This window comes from Prinia subflava, chromosome 12 (assembly GCF_021018805.1).
Source record: "Prinia subflava isolate CZ2003 ecotype Zambia chromosome 12, Cam_Psub_1.2, whole genome shotgun sequence".
NCBI lineage: Eukaryota > Metazoa > Chordata > Aves > Passeriformes > Cisticolidae > Prinia > Prinia subflava.
Window position 1 is genome coordinate 3,704,696 of NC_086258.1, and position 24,561 is coordinate 3,729,256.

General features: G+C 50.9%; 1 protein-coding gene across 2 annotated transcripts in view; it reads right to left on the reverse strand.

Annotated features, from left to right (window-relative positions):
- Positions 1-24,561, reverse strand: part of ASTN2 (astrotactin 2) — a 322,339-nt gene that overhangs the window by 216,308 nt on the left and 81,470 nt on the right. For both annotated transcript variants that reach the window (XM_063410172.1, XM_063410173.1), the window contains exons 3-5: positions 22,919-23,303; positions 8,414-8,563; positions 805-912 (exon numbers count right to left, since the gene is read on the reverse strand). In XM_063410172.1, the coding sequence (XP_063266242.1) occupies positions 805-912; positions 8,414-8,563; positions 22,919-23,303 (643 nt within the window). The remainder of the gene's footprint in view (positions 1-804; positions 913-8,413; positions 8,564-22,918; positions 23,304-24,561) is intronic.

Below are 24,561 nucleotides of genomic sequence, written 5' to 3' on the forward strand. Positions count from 1 at the left end.
GGTGGGCACCGGCATCCGTCTGGCTGCCGAGGCCCGGCTCCGTGCACAAAACAAATGGAGGGAGCAGACCCACTGTGCAATCTTTAAATTGCTTCCCAACGGAGTTATTTCCCGACAGTGATTTTTCAAACCCAGCAGCAGCAGCAGCAGAACTCGTCCTCTCCTGCACCGAGCGGCTCGGGCTGAGAGTTGCGAGCAAAACCGACCCGGCGCGATGTGACGAGAGGAAACGCGGACGCTCATTTCAAACTCCAGATGATATTTCGGTTTCTTGGCTTCTCTAACTCACAAAACAGCCTGAAGGGACTTGGGTCTACAAATCCCTGCCCCAACTCTCATTTTGAATTTGTTCTTTTTAATTGCCTTTGTGCCAAGAGGAAGGCTGGGAAATTTTCATCCAACGGATGCTTTGCATGGGAAATAAAGGGCAGGAAACAGGAGTTTGGAGCAAGGAATTGCCAAGGTAACCAACCCTGACAGCTGCACTGGTGCCAGGATGAGGACAGACACAACCACTCCCTGCTGGTGCAGCTTTGGAGAAGTGCCAGGGCATGTGGAGGGTAGCTGATATTAGAAACCATCAAAGAAACCCAGAACCTCAGCAACATCACTGGGAAATGGGATTTATGGCTCCTGTGTGGTGCTGCATCACACAAACAGCACATCCTGGGATGTCCTTACCACCACAGACAGGTGTGGCTGTCCTTTAGACTCGGGCAGTATCAGACACCATCACCCATGGGGACAGTCAAGGTGCTCAGCCATTCCTTTTCCCCAGCGTGCAATCACCGTGTCCCTTCGTACCTTTGCTTCGCCTCCGGCTCCGGTACTGCTCCGTGTAGAAGGTGAGCTGGGTTTCATCGTCTGCCTCTGAGCCAGAGTTGCCTTTGGCACGTCCAAACCCGATCCCACCTGCAGGCAAGAGAGAGGAAAAAATCAGCCCTGGCAGCTGGGATGCTCAGGAGCAGGTGGAGCCGGGAGCTCCTCAGCTGAGCATGAGGATTTGGCCAGCAGCCCCCACTCCTTGTTAAGGTTCTTTGCTTGGGGTCACCAGTAGTGATCAGGAACTTTTACCATTAATGATTTCATCAAAAATCAAGACCCAAAGCACCTATAGTGATGTAAGAAGACACTTTCTACCCTCAGAAATAAAAACACAAATGTATTTCAAGGGACTTAGAAAGAAAACCCCAGAGTGTGGCAGCTGCTCATCCCAAGGACACCTGCATGATGAAATGCAGTGAATTTTAACAAACCCAGCAAGGACAAATGCTACAGGGGGAATACAGCACTTGGGGGGTGCCCAGGACCCCCCTGAAGGTCTTCCCTGCTCCTCAGCACCCAATTTGGCCCATCTGCTCCCCCCGCTTGCTGTGACAGCAGCAGTCAGGACCGACAGGAGCAGGGCTGGCCCATGGTTGACCCGGCCTCCTCCTCTCCAGAAAGGTGTGGGATGCAGCAGGAGCCCAGCTGGCTTCATCCCCAGACCCACCAAGAAGCGGTGGATGCTTAAAAAGCACCACAGACTCTAATTGGCAGAAGCCCTTCAATCTTTGCAGAGCTTAAAGCAAAGAGGCCTCTGGGGGTTGACAGTGGCCCTTTAAACTGCCATTAAAATATTTTACTGTTTTTAAAAAATCTTTTATTCTAGGCAGCAGCACAATTTCCCCATCTCTTGGCAAAAGAACAGAAAATGAGCGGTGCCTTCTGCCCTCTGAGATCCTTAATCACAGCGATGAGAGGTGGCTGGCAGGAGCCAGAGGGACGCCAGGAGCTCGGCACGTGGCTCCTGCCCTGGCCGTGCCCTGCCCTGGCCGAGCAGTGCCCTGCAGGGCAGTCTCAGCAGCAGGGCAGGGAGAGGCTCTGCTGGCCCCTTTCCTCCTGGAAGCAGCAGGGAGGCTCAGTGCTTGCAGCAGTATTTAGTGCTTGGACAGAAGGGTTTAAAGATCCCAAGCCATGACCCATCATCAACCCCTCTTCAGCCACAAACACCACAAAAAACATCCGGTGCCATGACACACCCACACCAAGGGGTTTGAAGGGCACAGCAGAGTGGTAAGACCAAAAAGGCTTATTTGCAAGAGTGAGGGAAATCTTAATTAGCCTGGGCTTCTAACGCAGGCCCTCGGGCAACCAGCCAGGGCTGCAGCCCTGATGCACATCCCCTTCTCACTGAGCAAGGGCTGCTGCAGTGGCCAGGGCTGGGGAGGGTCCCTCACTCCTGAGAGCTCAGCACAGCCATTGCCCTGCCTGGGAGAGGGACCTGGACACTGCCTGTGCAGGTGGGACATGGCACGTCCCTGTGTCACCTTCCCTTGCACCAGAGCTGGCCCCTTTTGCCCAGGCAGATGGCTGGGGTGGCCAGAGGCAGTGACATGGTGGCTCTGTGCTGTCACAGCCCACCGAGGTGACCAGGCAGCTGGCACAGGCAGCAGCTGCTCCGGCAGCCACCGGCCCAGCCCCCTCCGGCCACGCTGCGTTTGTGTGCCGGCTGCGTCCCCGTGATGGATGGAGCTGACATGTTAAATTACTCAGGCTGGATGTCTTCAGAGAGCTGGTGACAGCGATATTGCATTTTCTGATTACCCAGCACTGAGCAGGATGTATAAATACAGGAGTTGTGAGCCCCAGCGCAGGTCTCAGCCCGCAGAGGAAACGTCTCCTCTGACCCAACAGGCAGTGCCAGAGGTCAGCCTGGCAAAACACGAGCCTGGGGCACACACACGGCTGCCAAGGATGTGCTTTTACACCTTCGTGCCATCAAGGACGCTGGACACACCTTGGTGGTGGTTTTGAGGATCTCAGAGCCCAGTTTAGGCAACTTGGAGGACACAGGGACACTAATCCTCAAGTAATCCTGCCATGAACCTGATTTCATGTTTAACTGGCCCCAAAATGTGACCAAATTAGCCCAGTGAGAGATTTGCAACTGGGGCAATGCCTCCTCTTCCAGCTCCATAACCAGCCTTGGTCACAGGCTGCTCACCAGGCACAAGGCTGAGGATAATCATGCTGGGGCCAAGGATGCTCATGGCAGAGAGCACCCACGAGCAATTACTGATGAACAAGGACAGCATCCAGGTAAAGCCAAGCAGTCCTGCCTGGCCAGCAGTCCCTGTCCTTCAAAAAGAGGGAGAAAACCACCAAGTATCAGAAAACAAAAATATCCTATTCGCTGTATTGGTTACAAATTGGAATAAGATGCTTAGAGAGAACAGGGAAATGGCAATTTTGAAGTGCTGGATATCAGTAATGCGCTGGCAACTCTCTCCAGCAGCTCTCATGGGGAGATACACCCTCATTACACCCAGTTTACTCCTGCTTTTGAGACTGGAGAAAAAACAAAGCTCCCCTTCCTCACCCAAGCCCTCATCTCCTGCCCAGCTCGTTCACCAGGCAGTGGGGCAGGAGGCAGGCAGGGAAGGGGAACTCAAGGAAGATGCTCTTGTCTCTAATCCTGTTTGCAGATTTACAAGCTCGTTAATCCCTCCAAATAGATCTCAGCTCAGCCAGGCTCCAGGCAGGGCGCTTGCTCTGAGTGCAGCACTAATTTAGTGGGGAGCAGGGCGGGGTGCCAAGGCAAACACCTCGTTATGGTGTAATTAAAGGTGTCCTGTTAATGCTGAGTGGGGATAAGGAAATAAAATTCAGGAACCAGAGTTATCCCCAAAGAGTTTTTTGTTAGCTGAAGCCACATGTATGTTTTTAGAAGTGAGGTTTTTGTCATTAAAGAGGAAATAAAAAACAAACATGACATTTTTAATCCCTTCCCTGAAGCCAGGAGGTCACAGAACCTGAGAGAATCTCAGGGAAAGAGCTGTAGACATAATAGGAATCAAAACTGAGTTAAAATAAGGAAATAAGTAACAGCAGCTGTTTGGATAGCTCCTATCTGAGGCCAAGCTGACCTCAGCTACTTAATCCTGTGAAGTTGGATGTTATAATAGAAGTGCAAGCTAGGTTTTGTCCCCAGCAGTGCCACCTTGGGTGACATCTTTGTGATCTCTCTGCCCTGCAGCCACTATCAATGGGAAAAGGATTCTCTGCATCCTTTTTCCTCCAGAAAAAGGGCAAATCCCTGTACATGCCACAGAATTCAAGACCCACAACTTCCCTCAGGGACCACTTTGGGTTCACCCCACCCCATGGTAGCTCACCCCATGCAGTGTGGCCTTCTGGGTGTTCAACAAGGCCCTCTGTTCCCAGGCTTCCCAGTAAAAACTGGGGCAGAAATACCCTCCCCAGCACAGCAGCAAAGTCCATGCACTAAGAGCTGGCAGGGCAATGCAATTAGCTAAGTGAAAATTTTCAGTTTAATTAATTTAACCCTGAAAAGAGCACCAGACAACTGAAAAAAAAAAAAAGTGTTCAGAGAAACGTAAATTAGATGCAGATTTAAGGAGAAAAAAATACAGAAACATTTTATTTTGAAACTTACCCAGTCAACCCCAAAATCATAACAGTATAAAGAAAAAAATGCCTTAAAAAAAAAAAGCACTCAGTGGCAGAGGTATGTTCACACACAATGGCTTCGCATATAGCTGAGGAAAAACTCTTCCACCTCACCAATGTTCCCTCTTCCTTCTGTCTCTACACAAAACAGTGTAGAGCGTGCAGGAGGTGCAACAACCACTGTGAAAAACTGGGGTGAGGCTGATCCCGGACAGCAGCCCTTGCACAGCCTGAAGGGTTTTATTTTCACCAGGACCAGCTCACAGAGCTGGACATGATATTGTGACTCAGTGAGGTGAAGGCTCCCAGGTGAACTCCAGAAAAGCCTCACCGGCAAAATGTGGCACACAGGACACCCAGGGCAGGGTGAAAGCAGAGGTGTCCTGGCCATACAGGGACCATGGGTGAGCCCAGCTGGGGCTCAGCTCTGCTCCCTCAGGGGGCTTTGGGTAACTCAGGGCGCAGCCAAGACCTCCAAACACAAGAACTGCAGCCCCAGTAAACGGCACATCCCGACGAGCAGCACATCCTGCCTCAGGAGAGGGACCATTATGGGTTATTCCTTCCCAAATCCAGAGTGTTTTTAAAGCCCTGCCCCAGGAGAGGGCACCAGACCCCCTCTCTGCGCACACCAGGCACCCCAGGGCCGCCTCCCATTCCCGGGGCTGGGCACACGGTGTGGTCCATCAGCCAAACACACCTTCAGTGCCTGCCTCTCCCCAGGGCATCGCTCCCCTGCCCTGGGGCAGCCAGGCTGGGATGCTCCGGGGCTGCATTTCAGGATCAATCAACGCTCTGGAATGCAGCATCCTTCCCTCCGGTTCTGCCAGCCCTCTTCCTTCCAGCCCACCCCTCCCACCCTCGGCTTTCTCCATCCTCGCTCTCCCTCAATTATTTATAAGCTCTGAATGTGCTTCACTCCATAGAAGTGTTTAGGGAGAAAGGTTGTATGAAAGAGGCATTAGAAAAAATAAAGTTATATGGCACTGTAAATAGAGAGGGTGGTGTGGTTTGGTGGTTTTTTTTAAAAGTCAATCTACCTGGGAAAACAGCACCTTTCCCAGAGCTGCTGGAAACATACAGGGCAAAATTAGATTTAATGAGGAGCAATGGGCAGAGTTTAAGCACACACAGAGCAGGGAAGCAAAGCAAGGCAAAGTTTATTCCAGATTTGTTTCCCTTGGGCTGGGGGTCAGGTTGCTCTCTGCTTTGGATGGTTTATCCCATCCTTCTGAAGGGGTGGCACTAGAAAACCCTTTTGGAGCCTCTCCATTGAGGAGGAAATCCCTCTCCTGAAGGGAGACCGCTCCAGCTGTAGGGCTTTGATGAGGTTAAACATTAATTAAATCAAAGCACAAGAAAATAATTACAGCCATGCATCCATCAGGCTGACTTGTCAGTACCCAGAAACAAAGTTGGATGCAAACTCCATCAGCGGAGCTGTCACGCGGCCGTTAGGAGGAAATGAATGTATCCCAAATGGACAATTTCATTTAGGGGGAGAAAAAAAAGAAGTCTCATGGATTGCAATGGATTAATGAGGCAAAGGGTTTATGTTTGCAACTAGATGGAAAATGTAAACATGCCAAGTTGTGGTATCATCCTTTACCCTGAAGGGTTGGTTGCACTCCAGCCACTTGCCTGCCGGAGGCACAGGTAACCACAGGCTGTGAAAACAAAACCTCCAGTGCAGAAGAAGCCAGGGAATGGGCAGGGGAAGGCATGGATCAGCTCAGCAACAGCACCCAGCCACCACCTCTACAAGCAAAAAGGTATTTTAATTAAGAGGAAAAGAGGATGGATGGGATGGGGCTGCACAGAGTGAGATCTCCACTGGAGACGTTGGGACTACCTGGCTGTTTGGGGATTTCTGACAACTGAGAGCTTCAAATCTCCTTTTTAGGGTGTGCTGGTGAGGGATCCCCATGGCTGGGGACACTGGGATTCAGATCCCCCCTGAAGCCCACGGGGTACATTCTGCCTCAGGCTCCTCATCCCTCACACACACTGGGTACAAAGTAATCTCATTTTCTCATACTGAGGAAACCAGTGAGGAGAGATGGAGAGAGACCAAGGGTGCTCTTGTCCTGCTAACCACTGATTGTTCCTGTGGTCACTAATAGGCAGAGGAACCCTGGGGAGGTGGGAAATGGGGTGGGGGGTGTCTGCAGAGACTGGGGACAAGCCAGGCAGGCTCAGGGCCACACTCTGCTCCCACACAGCCAGAGGCTCTGCCTGCAGCTGGGCATTTTGTCTCCTCCTAGGCTCAGCTGCAAGGATTAACTGACTTGTTCCATTAGGGACCAAAAAGCCTCTTACCTTCAGGCAGTTCAAAAAGGAAATAAAAACACACACACAAAAAAAACCAGGCTGGAGCAGGGAATCAGGGAAACTTTCCCTGATAGTCCCCATGGACCCCAGAGCACCCACACCCACTCTAAAATCCAGAGGCATCTATTTGAATAACTACTAGAAAACAAACCAAATAATTTAAACCAGTTAAAGAGTCAGAACATTTTCTTCACACTAAGTAAATAATTTATGGGCAGAGCTATAAGAAAAAAATGCCCTCTCCAGACCTGTATCGCAGGAAAACGTATCAGGAATAAAAGATCACATTTCAGACTCATAAATAAATGAAAAACAAAACCAACGGTAAACAGAAAGAAAAGTATTTCCTTCCCAGCTCCCAGAGCTGACACAAAGACCCTCAGTGCATTGGGCAGATCATGACCAAGGGACCTTCATCTCCATCTTCCCTGAAGGGATCTGATATCTCCTCCTCCTCCAGAGATGGAAATCTGGACCCAAACCCTTGGCACAGCCTTTTGTGTGGTACAGCCTTTAGATCCTTGAATGCTGCACTCTCACTCTCTGTGTAGCTCCTAAAGCCCCTAAGCACTGGGAAAGCAGAAAGATGTCCCAATGATGTGAGTGACAGCCAAAATGAATTTCATCTCTTCATGAAATGAAAACTTGACAAGAAACTGTGTGTGTGTTTAGCTGGGGCAGCTGACAGGGACTCTGGGCTTGCAGCAGAATCCCTTGGAGGGGACACAACTCCCAGGCACCTCCACCAAGCCACACAGAGGATGCTGTGTGGGGTTTGTCCCTCTCTCACCCCACCACAGAGCAGCTCTGCTGTCCCCACGCTCAGCAGTGAGGGTGAGGAGGCTCCCACCTTCCTGGCCATGGCTGATGCCTTGGAGTGGCTCCCTAGAAGAGAGGCTAGACCAGATTAAGAGAATAAAAGTGGGTATTTATTAAATTCCTTCAATAGACAGACCTTGGGCAGTCGAAAGCCTCCCAGAGGCTGCACCCAAGATGGATGATGGTCATGAGTTTTTCAGAAAATTCTAAGTTTGGTATCACCACGAGGCCTAACCAGAAATGAGGCTGGGGAGACAGATCTGGGTGGACAGAGCATGCAGGGCAGAAGACGAAGTTTATTTACAAAAACCCACTTTTATACATTTCCTGTGAGGCCTGTGGATTGGAGGATGGAATTCCCACCTCCCCACCACATTGGCCAAGGGGACTGTCACACAGTCTTGTTTGTCCCAGCATGGAATGTAAAAACAATGGCTATGTTTGTGGAACATAGTTGGTGTTTACATTAAAAGAGCGTGAGAAGGTACAGACTTCTACTTTAGTATGAACGCTCAGGCAGCTAGGAAAAACCTCATGGCAACAGTTTGGTCTGTTTACATATCAGGGGTTAATCCTTCAAACTTCAGGTGATGAAGTAATTTACCCCCAGTAATTTTCTCCCTCCCAATTCACTTTTGTTTAAACTTTTCGGGGCTTGAAGCAGCAGGGCATCCTTGGACCTCAGGCCCAGAGGGATTGCTTTGTCTGACCAAAACGGGACACTCTATATGGAGCTCGGAGTTACACCCCCAGGCAGTGCAGGATTTGGAAAGTGCAGAAGGCAGAACACCGAGGCACGGCGGGCACCTACCTCGGGGCCGGCTGCGGCGCTTGCGCCTGCCCACGGCGGAGCCGCGCAGCGCCGGCTGCAGCTGCCCGATCTCGATGGGCGTGTTGGTGCGGAAGCTCTCCTTGAACTTCTGCATCAGCGACTCCACCGTCTCCTGCGTCACCTCGGGAGCTGCAACACCAGCAAAGGGTGTGGTTAGAGAACAGCCGCGCCTCCCTGTCCCCCCTGCCCAGGAACACCTTTCCTTGTGTCAGCCGGAGGTGAGTCCTGGGGCAGGAGCTCTGCCGAAACCCTCTGACTTCACCTTGGGAAGGCTGACCTGGAACAGAGACTGGACAGAGCTAGGGAATAAAGCAGGTATTTATTAAAAAGCTTCCAGGATCCACCTTGGGCATGGATCCTGGCCCCAAAAGCCCGACCAAGGCTGCACCCAGGGTCACAAAAAGTGAATGGCCACAAAAATGACTCCCCTGCTCACAAGAGCCTACATTTTTTTCTAAGTTTTGGTCCTTTTTAATTGACCAATTACAGCTTCAGGTTGTGAGGTTCCACCCTTCTTGTTCCTCTCTTCAGGGAGAGCATCCAGCCAGCCACACCCCGCAACACAGAAACTAGGATCAACCCTCCTGCCTGAGTTAAGTGCCAACAGTGGGAATAATTTCAGGAAAGCTCCAGAAGGAGAGGCAGCTAAGGAACCAGCTGTGTTACGTCTTTGAATTTTCCAGTACCAGGCTCCCCCAGGAGTCACAGATCAGAGACAGAGCTCCCCAAAGCCCCCAGCATTTACAGCAGGCACAGCTGAATCCTGCAGTGTCAGATGCCCCAGCAGGCAGCATCACATGAGGGAAAAATATACCCAGAGCAGGGAGAGGTCTCCAAAGAGCATCAGCCCCATCCCCACAGCACACATCCCACCTGAGGTGCCAGGGAAAGACGCTGTGGCAGAACTGGGGTGGCTCACAGGGGGAATGTGTTCACAGGGGAAATCCTGACCCTGCAGCTCCCTTGCCCAGGAGAATGTGTGGCAGGGCCTCCCCTGAACAGATGGAGAGTTATCCAGACCTTGGGGCTGTGTGATACAGGACTCGTGGGGGTGGAGCAGGGAGCTCTGGAGTGGCTTGCACGGCTGAGGCTTATTTACCAAAAGGAGGCCAGGAGGAGGAGGAGGAGGAGGGGAGCATGCCTTCAGCCAGCAGCGAGGTCACAGCAGTCCCACAGCCCCTGCTTGGCTGATGGGACCTTGGTGACTGTATCCATGTGGCCACCACGCTGGCACTGTCAGTGGCAGCTGTCAGTGGTGCAAACACCAAGGGGGAGCAGTGGGGAGGAAGGGACATCCCTTGGCCACTGGCAGTTTGGGATGATGCTGCAAATACTGCAGGAACTGGGAGCAAAGAGCTGGTGCATCTCACTGGTCTGCACTGCTCAGGTGTGCCAGCACATCGTGGGCTTCTCTGTGCCCCTGAGCTCAGGGGTTTGGAGGAAGGATATGGGAAAGGGAAGCAGAAATGAGGAGAGGAAAGTAAAGCAGAGGAAGAAAAGAAGAAGGGAAAAAAAAAGGAAGGGGAAAGGAAATGAAGAAAAAAGAAAAGGGGGAAAGGAGAGAAAACGAGAAATGAGAAAAGACCCTTGTGGACATGATCTCAGCAGGCAGAGTTTGGCATGGGTGGGCAGCATAGAAAAAACCCTCAGTGACAAATGAAAGACAGCAGAGCTTCAATTGTGTGAGCATGAGGGGTGAAGGATGAAGGGAGAGCCCTTCACGCACTGCCAGCAGTGCCAAAAGGGAGAGAGAAGAGACCACTGCACCATAACAGAATGAGACAGCACTCACTGGGGCTGTTCATCACATCCACGAGAGAGACAGTCCCCTGCAAACCCAACTGCCCTCTGGGTCTCCCCACAGCAGCCCCTGGAGGGTCTAACTGGTCAAAAAGGGATGGGAAGAAACACTGCTGTGGGGTAGACAGTGGCTTTAATAATTAGCTTTAACTACAGGCCAGCCTGAACTGGTCAGGCAGTTGGATTAGATGATCCTTGTAGATCACTTCCAGCTGAACTCCTCTATTCTACACAACCCTGCAAGCCCTCCCTGGACTGCCTGTGCCAAACACGGGCTCAGCCAGCAGCTCCTGGCACCTCCACAGCACCCACACGCTGCTCCCTGGCACGGCACAGCCACGTCAGCAGTGCCCAGGCAGCAGCTCCTCCCAGCGCTGCCCGAACACGACACACTTCAGAGGCAGCAGGACTGTCCTCCCCTCGAGCAGAGCTTGCCAAATGCCTTCTCTCCCCTCCCCAGCTTCCAGGATAAATCCACCCGGGCTGCTGAGCTCACATCTTCGTCACCGTGCTGATTCTCCAGCCTGGCAGGGGTGGTGAGACCCACCCCGAGCTTTGGCACGAGGCTGTGATCTCCATCTCCCCACAGGAACAGGCTGGAGCAGGGGAATCACGAGGCTCTCCGGCCCCCACAAAATCAGCTTCCCTCTCTGGTGGCACTTTAAGGACACAGCTGAAGGTCGCCCTACCTTTGCAGAGCACAGCACACATTCCTGACGAACACCTCCCTCCTGTCCACCCCCATATTCTATTTGAAAAGTGATCTGCTCTCCTTATGGCTCCCCTATTTGTTTGCACGTCTCCCACAAAACAATTCCTACCCAGAGCCATTCTCTCCTCCTTCCTTTCTGCTGGCACAAATTGCAGTGGGGAAATACGTTGTTTGGCTTAAAAAATTACAACAACATCAACAAAAAAAGTAGTCATCAGCTGAACAATATGAGCAATGTTTGGGTAAAAATAAATTGCAATGGAGATGGGAAGGAGCAGCGTTCATTCCAGCACAGCCAGGAGAGCTGCACACTCACAGATGCACAGGATGAGTACAGGGGGTGTTCTGGGGACATGCCACAGGTGGGATCTCACCATTCCCAAGAGGGATTCCCCATCTCAGAGCCGCAGGCTTGGATCAGTCCAGCCACCCACAAACTCTGCTTGAGAGATGAACTATTTGTGAGCCCCACCAGCTGCACTTGGGTGTTGTCTCCACCATTCCAAGATGTTCTCAAGGCACTACAAAACCCTGCTGACTGTGCAACCCATTCCCAGCCAGCAAAGCCAGGCAGTGATGGAAATACCCAATAGATACCAGAGAAAAGCTCTCAGATTTGCTGAGGTGTTTTAGTCTTCAGACATGGCCTTGAGGACCCAAGTGGAGCAGCTTCTCCCCAAACCAGGCTCAAACCTCGTGGTGCCATTGGGTGGTGGGAGAGCTGGATGGTCCTACAGCTTGGGTTTTGCATCTTATTAAAACAGAACAGTGAGGTTTAAGGTCTGCAAAGGTGCCAACTTCCCTGAGCCTCAAAGTCTTTGGTGTCTGGCTTAAAGGTTCTTTTTCCTGGAGCCACAACCATCCCTGCTCTCCTCACACAACACCTGCACTCCCACAGCTGCAGGACGACTGGCAAGGCAACAGCAGCTTCTGTCAGAGCTTCCCATGCTAGCTATGGGCTAAACCATATTTTTATAAAATATATATTTTTAAGCATCTGGTTTTCCCATTCCTCTCTTTGATTTCTGGCTGTCAGAAGGCAAGTTATCGATCCCTCAGTATTAACAGTGGCCACAATGCTCCCTTCCCAGGGAGAGGAATAACTCCAGAGCATCTCAAGAGCTGCTCGACTGAAGATTTTGCAACAAGACAAATTCAATCAAGGATTAAATGGAAAAAGTTTGGGTGCAATTAGAAGCCAAGGTCAGTGGGTTTTTTACCTCCTGACCTGCATGGTCACGTAGAGGATACAGCCCCCTCCCCTCAGACACCAGCTCTTCTCAATGACTCTTCCACTGCCTACCTGCAGTATTTTTCAAACAATGTGGTTTTTCTAGGCACAGGGCAGGGGACTCTCCTGGGAGCCACTGACATGGGCTCTAAAGGTCTAATACATCATCACGTCCCTAACATGCCACAGAACACCAGGAACGTGCCAGTTTAATAATGTTACAATTGTTTCCTCCAAATCAACCCCTTGATATTCAGCAAGTTCATTTTGATGTTTCTGGATCGATATTTTAGAAATTTCTGTTCTACAAAGTATTTCGAGAAATTGACTTTCTGATCCTATTTTGGAACAAGCATAAATTTCACAATAATACTGGAAGTTTTCCACATGGTAGAAGCCCTGATTTCTCACCAGCTCTAAATAATGGGTGTTTGTTGCTTTTCGAAGCATGAAATAACTAACGGTGTTTGTTCTGAGAGTGGGATGTGGACTGATTTTCAACAGTGCCACCCTGAAAGTGCCGAGCTCCACAAAGCACAGAGCTTTAGTAGCATAAAATTAGGTAATTACACTGATGCTGATGTGATGACAGTGGGAGAGATTTGTACAACAGCTTTGCACGTACTCAGAGCAAAACACATCTGGAGAGCAACATCCTGCCACAGAGCCCGGGGAACGTGGCAAAGGCAGGAGAAATGCTGGGAACTTCACCTCTCCAGGTGTTTCTGCAGCCACCAAACCTCTCTTGAGCCTGTCCCCTTTGGTTCCCAGTCCATGTCAAGTGTCACATGCAGCCACTCTGACCAAGAAACACAGGGGAGCTGCTGGATGCATTCCACAACCAACTCAGGACATCTATATCTGTTTTATTTAAAAACATATATATAAATACATCTCCACATCTATACTTTTATTTAAATGTATATCTCTGTATATATGGATACATACAAAAAACGTCAAAAGCAAGGATGAAGGAGGATCTCCAAAAAGCTCTGACAAAGTGGGGTTCTCACACACAGCAAGAGGGAGAGAGGAACCCAGGAGCATTTTAAAAATAGCCTTGCATTCCGTGTCGACTTTTTCTTTCTTCTCTCTCCTGGCCCTTTTTGTTGAGTTTTAAAATAGAGGCTGTATACATTTTTTTTTAGCACAGCTATTAATACATAGCTATTAATACACAGCTATTAATACATTAATAGGTTATTATATACATTAATAAATCTGTCACTATAAAAATAGATCTTTATACGCAAAAGTCTGATTTCAATTGCAAATTGGAGGGGGAGGGAAGCAGAAGAAGAGATAAAGTTTTATTCAAGATGTCTCCTTTGAAGGAAACTGAACAAATGTACTTTCCTCCTTCATATATTCATGAGATGACTGCTTCCCTACCCTGTTCTCCACCACCCTCAGCTCCGGGCTCAGAGCCAGCACAGCCCTTATCTGGTACGAGGCAGGGGGAAAAAAAAGTCCTGATAGGATCAGAAGTTTTCAGTAGTTTAACAAATCTGGGGAAAAGTCTCCATTGGGTTCTAATAAAGCTTTAGGAGCGTGACGGGAAAGGGGATGCCGGGAAAGGCTGGTGTGTGGTGGGAGGGGGATGGAGAGCAACACTGCAGTGGGTACAGGAACTCCAGGAACTCCCAAAACCCTTCTGGATGTGCACCCACTCTTTGCCTTCTGCCTTTATTGCCACGTCCCCCATCTGCAGAGGGCAGGGGAGAACATCTGCAGCTCCCATGCTCACTGCAGCTGGGTGGGCAGGACCCTTATCCCCCTGGGAAGGGACAGGCAGAACCAGAGCCCAGGGCAGCCCCCACCCAGCTGGGGCTGCCCTGACCCCTCTCCATCCTCTCTCCAGTCACGGCGCTCAGCCATTTCCCAGCTAATTGCCTCCACTCATGTGTGCAAACTCACCGTTTACCCGAAAATGTCACGGAATGTTAATTTCGTGCGGAACGCGCCTCCGTTTTTTACGATGGGAAGTGAATAAGCATTGTATTAATAGCATAATTCCCAACTCCAGCCGCAGTCGAGGCTGTGGGTTACTCGTCACCTGCACCTTCCCTGCCTCTCCAGCTCCCTCCCTTCCCTCCCCCCGCTCCCCCTGCTTCTCCTGTTGGTAATTAAGGTAATGCAATGTAATTATAAACACATTAGGAAAGATCAAACGCTGAAGAGCCGCGGTCCGACAGTCCCACCTCTGCCTCACCCCTCTGCCTGGAGAGCACATCCCGAAAGTTGATGGGTCCCTGCACTCCTGGGGCTGCTCCAGCTGCTCCTTCCCAGGAGCTGTTTCTGGCCAGGAAACCTTCAGCCCTTCCATGGGGCAAAGACTTTCTAGCACACCCCTCTCCTAACATGTACAGGGCATTTATTTCTTTATCCCATTTGTCCTGCAAGGAAAAACCTTTGGAGGTGGGGTGCTGCCCCATCTCCCCCTGCCCCAGCACTGAGGAGGTCCAGCCCAACAGAGACTCCACTTCCTATTTTCTCGGCTCGAATAAAACCCTTAACTTAGGGGTTTTTATGAGAATCATAACTTTTTTGCTTAGGCAGCCAGCAGAGAGGATGAGGGAAGATGGGCAGACCCTGGTATCAGCTAATGCTCCTCAAGTTATCAAATAATTGAAAAGTTAAATAAGAACACTCTGGAGGAAGCTTCCCGATTTGGTGCTAATGGGCACACGGAACAGTCTGGGCTAATGTTGCGTGGAGGAGAGACACCAGAGCACAGCGCTGACCTCCAGCTCCCTCTCTCCACACACAGCTCCTGCAGCTCCACAGAGCCAGAGGAGACACTGCCCCAGCTGGGGTAGGGACCCACTGAGGGCAGCAAAAGTCCCATCCCCATCTGTCTGAGGAGCCACTGCTGGGGGATGAACCTGGACACAGCTGCACTTTGGCAATGTGTCAAATGAGTGTGAGCAAGTGCCAGCACCCCAAAGCATGGGTGTGGGCAGGACAGGGCTCCAGGAACAGCCCCAGCTGGCCAGCATGGGTGGGAGATGTGGCACAGTGGCCTCTCTCCAGTCTCCACCACTACCCAGCTCTGTGCTCGGCAGCATGGTGCAGAATGAACATTTTAGTTGGAAAATACATTTCCTCTGCCCAGAGGACAAGGTGACATCTTTCACAGCACTGACAATGCTGCACCACGTGCCAGGATGAATGAGGGAGTGATGCCAGCCCAGAGGAGAAGGACAAACTACCAAAATCTCTCAACGTGGCCAGGAGCTCCAGCTCCAAAGCAGCACCAAAAGGACCGATGACCTCCGGCACGGGGCAGCACATGGGTGAAGGATGAGCTGAGAGCTGGTTTGCTGGCTCAGGGGGAGACCTGGGAACACCCAGAAAGCCCAGGAAATCAAAACCAAACCTATTCCAAGCCTCACAGGAAAAGAGGAGAGGCTGAGCACTGCCACACTCACAGGACCCAGTTGGGAGAGTCGCAGCAAATGCTGTAACTCAGTGGGGCCGTCAGAAAGGATTGATTTGAAGCACCTTGTTAATAAGTTTCCTCTCCCACTGGTCCTTCAGGGAGGTCAGTGCCTAATGATAAATGGGGCTGGAAGGTGCCTGCAGACCCGGTATGAGCACAGGTGCCCAGCCTCAATCCATCTTCCTTAGGAGCAAGCTGACAAAACCGTCTCAGTGCCGTAGCCAGGTAAAACACAACTGATGGGAAGAGGACACACAAACAGAGTGAAGAGGTGGTGCTGCAGCTGCCCTCCTTGCTCCCTTCCCCATAAAAAACACAAGTCTGGGATGGAATGATGGGGAAAAATCTCCACATGCCGACTGGTGGAGCCACAATGCCACTAAAAGCCAAGGAGAAAAAGGGCTGAGTATGGTGGTCTAAGACAAACCCATCACTTGCTCAGGTGACAGGATCCAGAGCAGCCTCAGCTCTGAGCTCCACATCTCAAGGGCTGAGTCCTAATCAGCACCTACATACTTCCAGTAGAAATGGGGAACACTGTGGGATTGTCCTTCATCCCACATCCTCTTCTGATCAGTCTGACTTCAGAAACCAGTGGCAGTTTTCACTCCATGCTGATATCATGGAAGCACCATCCCTGGAAGTGTCTAAGCCAGGCTGGATGGAGCCTGGAGCAACCTGGTCCAGTGGAAGATGTCCCTGCCCATGGCAGGGGGGTGGAAGCAGATGGTCTTCTAGGTTCCTGTCAACCCAAACTATTCCAGGATTCTGTGACAGCCTCAGTCAGAGCTGAAGCTCTCCCAGGTCCTCTGCATTGCACACAAGATGCAACCCAGCTGAGAAACTCAGGAGAGGCAAGGACACCTGAGATCCCCCAAGGCAAGTAAACAACATATTATTATTTTAGATTTTCCATCAGAGGAAAAAAAAATAAAAGAAGGAAAAAAAAAAGTCATCTTGAAGCTAATCCTGGTCAACAACTGTCCCACAGCCCAGCTACACCTTTAAATAATGTAGTGCTTTATCAAACATTCATAGTGATGCACAAAGTGATGAACAATGTGTGCCTGGCATTTATATAAATATAGTTCCTGATGGCTTATTTTCCTTGGACAGCCAACACTTCACAGCTTATCTTCTGGGAGCTTGTGATTTCGCCTGGATGGAAAACACTTTGGGCACCTGGGGAATCAGGACTCCTGCACATGAAGCTGCCATGACAGCCCCACTGGGCATCTGCAGCCCCACAAAAATCCTCATTCAAGAGCTGCTGCTGACTTGAGAGCCAGAAGTCACCCAGCTGTGGCTGGAAGAAGGGGCAACCAAGGGTAATTCTTCAACTTGGGACGTTGTGGAGTGTCAGGGTGAGACCAGCCCAAGCCTTCCAAGGCAGCGGGACTTCACAAATCCAGCATCTCTTCAGGATGCTCAGCAAAATGCTGGCATAATAAACCATCCTGATTCTGTTTCAGTCCCTATGGTACCATTCAAAGCTGCCTTTCCAACTGTTTCTTCCCTCCTCTGTCTCACGAAATTAATCAGCAAGTTGTAGCAAAGACAGGGGAGAACAACAATAAAACTTATCAGGAGCCCACCCCACCAGCCTCTTCTCCACAGCAACAGTTGCCATGGGCCAGGAAGAGCCCTGGCCGGCCCAAGGTGTTTAAACCTTAATTAGTCATTAAGCATGGGCCACAAAACCCATGAGCTGGAGGCTGCAGGACCAGAGGAGCTTCCAAATCCCTTTCCCAGAAGCTTCCCTGTCCGTTTCTGAGCCATTCCTAGAGGCAGGAGTAAGTTGGATGTGGCTCTTGTGGGAGAGATGACCTGGGCATGCTCCCACACATCTGTGATGCTGCTTTGATGCACTTTCTTGGGGGTGTAAGGGAGGGGGACTGTGTCCCACAGCAGCACCATTCCCTCTCCCCACACTGGGGAGGACAACCCAGATTTGGGGTGGAGGCAACCATTCCAAAGGATGATCAAAACAAACCTAAAGCTCCAGCCTGGCCCCTCTCCATTGAGATCTCCAAAGGCAGTTAATATATTAATATATTAATTATGACTATGTTTATCTCTGCAAAGCACAGCTTTTCCCTGGCAGGTCAGGACATTTTCAAATCCACACTGAAGCCTGAGTTAAATCCACACTGAAGCATCACCACAGAACCAAAGACCCAGTGGCACAACTGGTGTAACCTCTGTGGCTGGGGCCCTCATTCCCTTCATTAATGCATTCAATTCAGTTACAACTGAGCACCCTGGACTTGAAAACATCTTAAACGTCTCTATTAACTAGAGACACTACCTAAGCACGTCTGGAAGTGCTGCCCTGAATTAGAAGCCAATTCCTGCCCTGTCAAGCCCCCACCTTTTTTTTTTTTTTTTTTTTTTTTTCCATTTCTTTAAGGCTGAAAGTTGAAGCTGTTTTTTCAGACAGAACTGGAGGACTGCAAAAAACCACTTTTCACTGGCAGGCTATGAGGATATACATTTTCAAAGGTCCCTATAAATTACGGAAGGAGTTGGCTGGGATTAGAGCTGGGAAAAGCTGATCACGTACAAAGAGGGTCATGATCCCATCAGGTCACTGGAAAGAAGAGCCCCAGGACACATCAGATGCTGGCCTGACGCACTGTCCCATTTTATTCTCCAGCCCCAGCAAACGTTAAGCCATCACTTTATTTATTAAAGGCTCAGGAAGGCTCTGGTTGATGCTGGGATTCAGGGTGGAACTGTGTCTGACTCCCCCAGCCAGCGGCAGGCGGGGGCTCCCAGCCCCAGCAGGGATGGCACACCTTGGCACAGCCATGAGCCCAGCCAGGCACCAGTGTCCCTGCAGGGACACCAGGCTGGCACCTCAGGGACACCTTTATCAGGCCAGACATCCAGCTCCTGAGTGCTCTCCCTTCTCCAGTGTGGAGAGCAGCACCATCACCTGTCTGCTGTGAGGGCATCGCCCCCAGCTCTCACCCATCTCTAAATCTCACCTCCAAGACACTGCAGAGCTCGGGTATTTGCAATGAATGGCAGCTCTAGGGAACAGCTTAACTACCTGGCCTCCTCTTGCACAGCTCAGCCCCCAAAATGTCCCTTTCCACAGCCCCAGCATCCTGCCCTCCAGCCAGAGCACTGCCTTACCTCTTCCCAGAGCTGTCTCCACTGGAAGGAAAAACAGTTCTGAGATGTGGCCACCAGAAGAGCTACTCCAGGGCTGATGGGGGGCATAGGAAGCTCTCTCCTGCCATCATCAGGATCCTTCCCCTGCTTTTTGTTGTTTCCTCAAAGCCATTTGTCTCTGCTGCCTAAATCCCTTCTCGCAGAGTTCTCCTGGACTGCATCACCCAGAGCAGCTTGGCTGGGAGGCTGGGGGGACCACAAGCCCTGACATCAGCAATTCTCAATATTTCCTTATGCCCTGCCTGCTGCCTGGCTTGGCTCCCTCTCCAACCCCCAGATGAGGACTGGACCATTCAATGACATGACCAGAGTCACCAGAGCAGCCCGTAGCAGAGTGGAGCTGGATTCACATCTCCAGGTGCACTCTAGGAGCCAGACCATCTTTCAGGAATGCTCAAAAGCATCTCACTACCACTACTGAGAAAAGCATCCATGGATTAAGTAAGAGAAACTTCAGAGGTTTACCTGAGCCAACACAGCAGGGGAGAAGTAAGTCCAGGAGAGGAATTCAAGATGAGTGCACAACCACACCTTTGATATGCCCATGGTATTAATCATTGGAACCATCAGTAATAAGTCCTGTCTCCTGTCTAGACTTGGAGGCCATACCCAGACTGCAGAGCCTGTGAAGCCAGCACAAAGACCTGCTTGAAATGTTCTTTTTTCAAACATGAAAGAAACTGAGAAATAAAGATGGGTCCTTTGTTGCAGGAGTGGAATTGCAGATAGTCAATTTTCAAGTGTGATTTCTCCTCAGTTTTCACCAGGCAGAAGTTCTATCTCTCGCTGATCCTTAGATTTGGTTTGGCAAAATCTTTCTGAGGAACTTGTGTGCAATCCCATACTGAGGTTGCTGGACTTTACCTTCATTTACCAGCTGCATCACTGTGTATCCAGTGCATCCCAGACAGGGATACAGCAGTGCCACCTGCAATGGACTGGGGCCCAAAGTCCCTCAAACAGGACTTGATGGATAAAAGCAAAGGGCTCCTGCTGCTGGAGGATGAAGCTGTGTCAGTGAGGATGAGAGCTGTGTACATGAAAAGAGAAAAGCAAGTGAGGAATTCCCAAAGGGATGGAGCTTGAGGCCATCTGCTTGGGGAAAGTAGAACTCACGAGGAGCATGGACTGGAAACAACACAGTGAAGTGAGGACAGGGGTGGTGAGGAAGTGACAACACCTGCACAAATCTCCCCCAAATGCCCATAATCACTGAACCCCCTGTACACACCAGGGCTGAGTTCAGACAGGGAGGGTCTCCACAGCAAAGACCAAGAGCCCAGACATTGCACCCCACACCAGCAGACCCCACTTGGCACCGTGCACACCCTCTGAGCACAGAACCCTGGAGACCTTCTAATTGCCAGAGAGAACCTAGACCCACAGGGAGGCAGAGTGGTTCCCTCTCCATCCCAGCTCAAGGGATCCTTCTGGATAATTAGGACAGCCTAGCTATTGCCTCCTGCCTTGCTCCATTTCATTTTATTATTAATAAAAAAAACCCCGACTTTTCTACTTTTCTTCCTAAACTGCCTTGGATTTTTCTTCTGTCTAAATTCATCTGGGCTCTGTGCAATGTCACCAGGTCAGCTTGTGCTCCTGCTGCAATTCTAATTTTGTCAGCTTTACATTTTCTAGGCAGTTGGGAGATTTTTCTTTCTTTGCTCCTTTTTTTTTTTTTTTCCCCCAAGTCAAAAATGATTTTGCATAACAGTAATAACGTTAATGGCTCTGCACAGCGCATCCAGATTACAACTGCAGCTAGGGAGAAATAAACATCTCATCTTTGCCCTGCTGTTTATCTCCCCACAGCAGAGCCTGGTATCAGGTCAGAACCTGTAATTTCATTAACTTTATCACTCAGACACGCTTGTTGCTAGATGTCATTATTCAGCACATGACTCCTGTGTTTTGTTTGTGCTGGGATTCACTTCAGATGCTCTGGCACCACACGGGAGCATCCCTCCCATCCACATTGCTGCCTGGGCTGGGGAGGGAAGTTTGGCTCGCTGAGCCGTGATCTGCAAAACATTTGTGCTGCTGGGGCCTCCTGGGCAGGGACTGCATGGAGCAGAGCCATCCAAAGCAATTCCCTGCTTGATTCTCTGACCAGATACATCCAGGGGTGGTGAATTAAAAAAAAAAAATACAGTATTCCTCATGGAACGAAGAATTGACTCAACAGACACCAAGCAAATCCCCAGTGATGGGAAGTGCACAACCCAGCACCTTTAATTCCAGCAGTGCCCAGCACAGGGGGGAAGCTGCAGCACAGGCAGGTGCAGGGTGAGCAGAACTGCTCCATCTCCATTGGAATTGCCATCCCTGGTAATTAATGCTGGGAAGTGACACTTGAAAGAGCCTCTGCTGACAGCCCCCGCGACGACACCGTTCGGAGCCCGCTGACAAGTCCCAGCTGATGTCTCATCACCAGGCAGCACAGCAGGAGCAGCCAGGAGAGCTTTTCCCACGGGACCTGGTGGCTTCCCTGGGATGCAGGCACAGCTCCACACCCATCCCAAATGACCACAATGAAACCTGGCAGTGCCAGCTGGGCACCAGGGAAAGGCTGATCTCGTTGTGGCACTACGGCCACGCTCCAGCTGGGTGTCCCTCAATGCATCTGCCTTCAGTCCAGCTGCAAAGCCAGGCCTGAGCACAACTGGCTTCCAGTCCCTGGGGATCTCCAGGTACCTGGTGTCTGCTCACACCAGCTGCAGATTCTCCACCCCACAGGAATCCAGCTGTGACTGCTGCTTGTGCAAGCCAAAGCACCGGGGAGCAGCGTGTCTGAATCACCACGTTTCCCCTGAGTGTGCCACCAAGTCAGAGTGGAAAGCCCACAGCACATATATTTATATCTGCAGTCTAGAAACCCTCGATCTGAACTGCAGCCACCTCGTCCTGGGCAATCCAGGCTCTAAGCAGCTTCAGCACAGAAGAGAAAGTAGCACAAACCACAGCTTGGCTCCTTGAGCAGAGCCTCATCCAAGAGGGAAAAGTGCCCATCTGGGAGGAAACATATGGTGAACTGGCACAGTCTGGAAGGATCAGGCTAGGCAAGGCACAAACCTGCCTCGATCCAAGGCGCAAAGCCTGACAGCATCACAAGCAGAGCTGGTGGGAGCGTTTGGGAACATCTCTCCCAGCCCAGGTATCCTACAGGCAGCTTTCTGTTTGGGGCAGGGCGTTCAGTCTGTATAAATTTGTTATTGCCAATTCCTGAAGCCCTTGGATAGTTTAATATTCTGCTCTAGATCTTGTTTGCTGTTTTGTTTTGAAGAGCACTGAAATGCAGTTACTGCTGTCTTCCCCACTCACACAACTCTAAATAATTTATAGAAAAGCAAAACAAAGAAGAGAATATGAAAGAAGAAAGAAGGTAGCTCTGTTACGATGTATGAAGGCTTTCATTTGTTCACTTTCACTGAGCAGAGGGTTGAGGAAACATCTCTTAACCCCGTGGGCTGGTAACAGCCAGACACACAGCAAGGGATGCCAACAGGGGTGCTCAGAACAGCACTCCAGAATGGCACATTGACCCTGGGCACCTCCAAATCTGTTTGAGCAACAATACCCACCACCATCATCACAGCCTTGTTCAAAAGAGGAAAGAGTAAAGGAGTATTTCAAGGGTGGAAGAAACAAAACTTAGCCACCACTTATGAGGATGACAAGGGCAGGGAGCTGCTTTCCAGACACACTGCATCACCTAGGCCACCCCTGGCTCCTCCGTGGAGCCAAAAAGAGTCCCTGTCCCCATCCCTGTCCCCATCCCTGCTTAGTCTGTGTGGGAAGCCCACACAAGAAGGGAAGGATGGTTCAGCACCACCCCAAGGTCCTGTCCCTGCACAGAGCAAGCCAGCACATCCCTTCCTTGCTCCTGCTGGAGTCACTCACAGCACTAACGTGCTTTGCTTTTGTTTATTCAAATGCATTTTACTGTGCATTGCAGGTGAACGATATTAAATGGCTCATAATAACACTTCAATAAGCAGAGGTGGGTGTAGCAGCTTCTGAGAGACAGACTTTAGAAATTCAAGCAATCAAGTGTGCGTTAGCCAAAATACCCCGGGGAACGCTGCTCCCCAGCAGAGGAGAGACAGGAAAGCCACCAACCTTTCTTCTCGTAGTCAGGCTTCTCCTCCCCACCACGGCCCAGGCTCTCCAGCGTCCTGGTCACCTGGCTGCCAAACTCATCCTCCCTGGCGCTGGGCTCTGCCCGCCGCGGGGTCTCCTCCTCCTCCTCGTCCTCGTAGTCGTCCAGGATGGGCGTCTCGCGGATGGGCACGCCGATGACAGAGTTGTGCGCCTGCAGGCGCGAGCTGCGGAAGCTCTCGCGGGCCTGGGGGCCCAGCAGCACCGAGGGGATGTAGTGGATCTCGTGGGTGGCCTCGGTGCTGGCGCTCTTCTGCGGGATGCGGCGGCGCTTGTGCCAGCGCCGCTGCGCGTACACAGCCACCATGAACACCAGCAGCAGCAGCAGCAGCGCGATCAGCCCGCCCTGCGGGGAGAGCAAAGGGCACTGTCAGGAGCACGGAGGAGCAGGGGGGCTGCAGTGTCCACAGAACCACAGAATGAGGGGTGGGGGAGACCTTAAAGCCCTGGGCAGACACACCTTCATTGCACCCCTGCCATGGGCAAGCACACCTTCAACTAGAGAAAGGTTGCTTCACACCCCATCCAAACTCAACCAGGCATGGTGCAGTGTCCACAGAATCACAGAATGATGGTGGGTGAGACCTTAAAGCCCATCTCCTTCCACCCCATGCCATGGGCAGGCACACCTTCCACTAGGGCAGAGTTGCTTCACACCCCATCCAAACTCAGACATTTCCATAGATGCTGCAGTGTCCGCAGAATCACAGAATGAGGGGTGGATGAGACCTTAAAGCTCGTGTCATTCCACTCCCTGCATGGGCAAGGACACCTTCCACTAGGGCAGAGTTGCTTCACACCCCATCCAAACTCAACCAGGCATGCTGCAGTGTCCATAGAACCACAGAATGATGGTGGGTGAGACCTTAAAGCCCATCTTATTCCACCCCCTGCCATGGGCAGGCACACCTTCCACTGAGGCAAGGTTGCTTCACACCCTGTCCAAACTTAAACACTTCCAGGGATGGTGCACCCACAACTTCCCTGGACAATCTGTTCCAGTGCTTCAGCACCCTCTGAGTCAACCCCCAGAGCAGCTTTCCGTGAACACCCCCTGAACCACACACAGGTGGATTCATGGAGCAGCCGCCTCTCAGGTGTGAGGGCACGGACAGGAGGATGAGGATGCCAGAGATGGCCCTCAGCTGGGAAGTGACACCCCCAGCTCAACTCTGACCATTCTCCCAGGGACTTTGTTCTTTCCACCTCACTCCTTGGGATCCCCAGGCCCCCTACACATGAGGAGATGGGGAATGGGGATGATCACATCCCACCATTTAGGAGAAAAAAACCTCATTAAAACAACCCAACCATTACCCAGGAGCAATAAGGCCTTAACAGAGACAAACATTTCCCAAAAATGATGCTGCAACAAATGGCCCCTCAAAAGCGATGCTCTCAAGGCATGGTTACCCCAACTCCAGCATTTCTGATCTGATTTCCCTGTGGTTTCAAGATCAACTGCACAGCTGAGGGCATGGCACATCATATTCCAGACCCAGACCTTCTCTGCAAGTTTTATTCAATCCAGCTCTCAACAATGTTAACATTAAGAATAAAAATCTTTAACAAAAAAATAAACTTCCAAATGTCTGTATGTACAT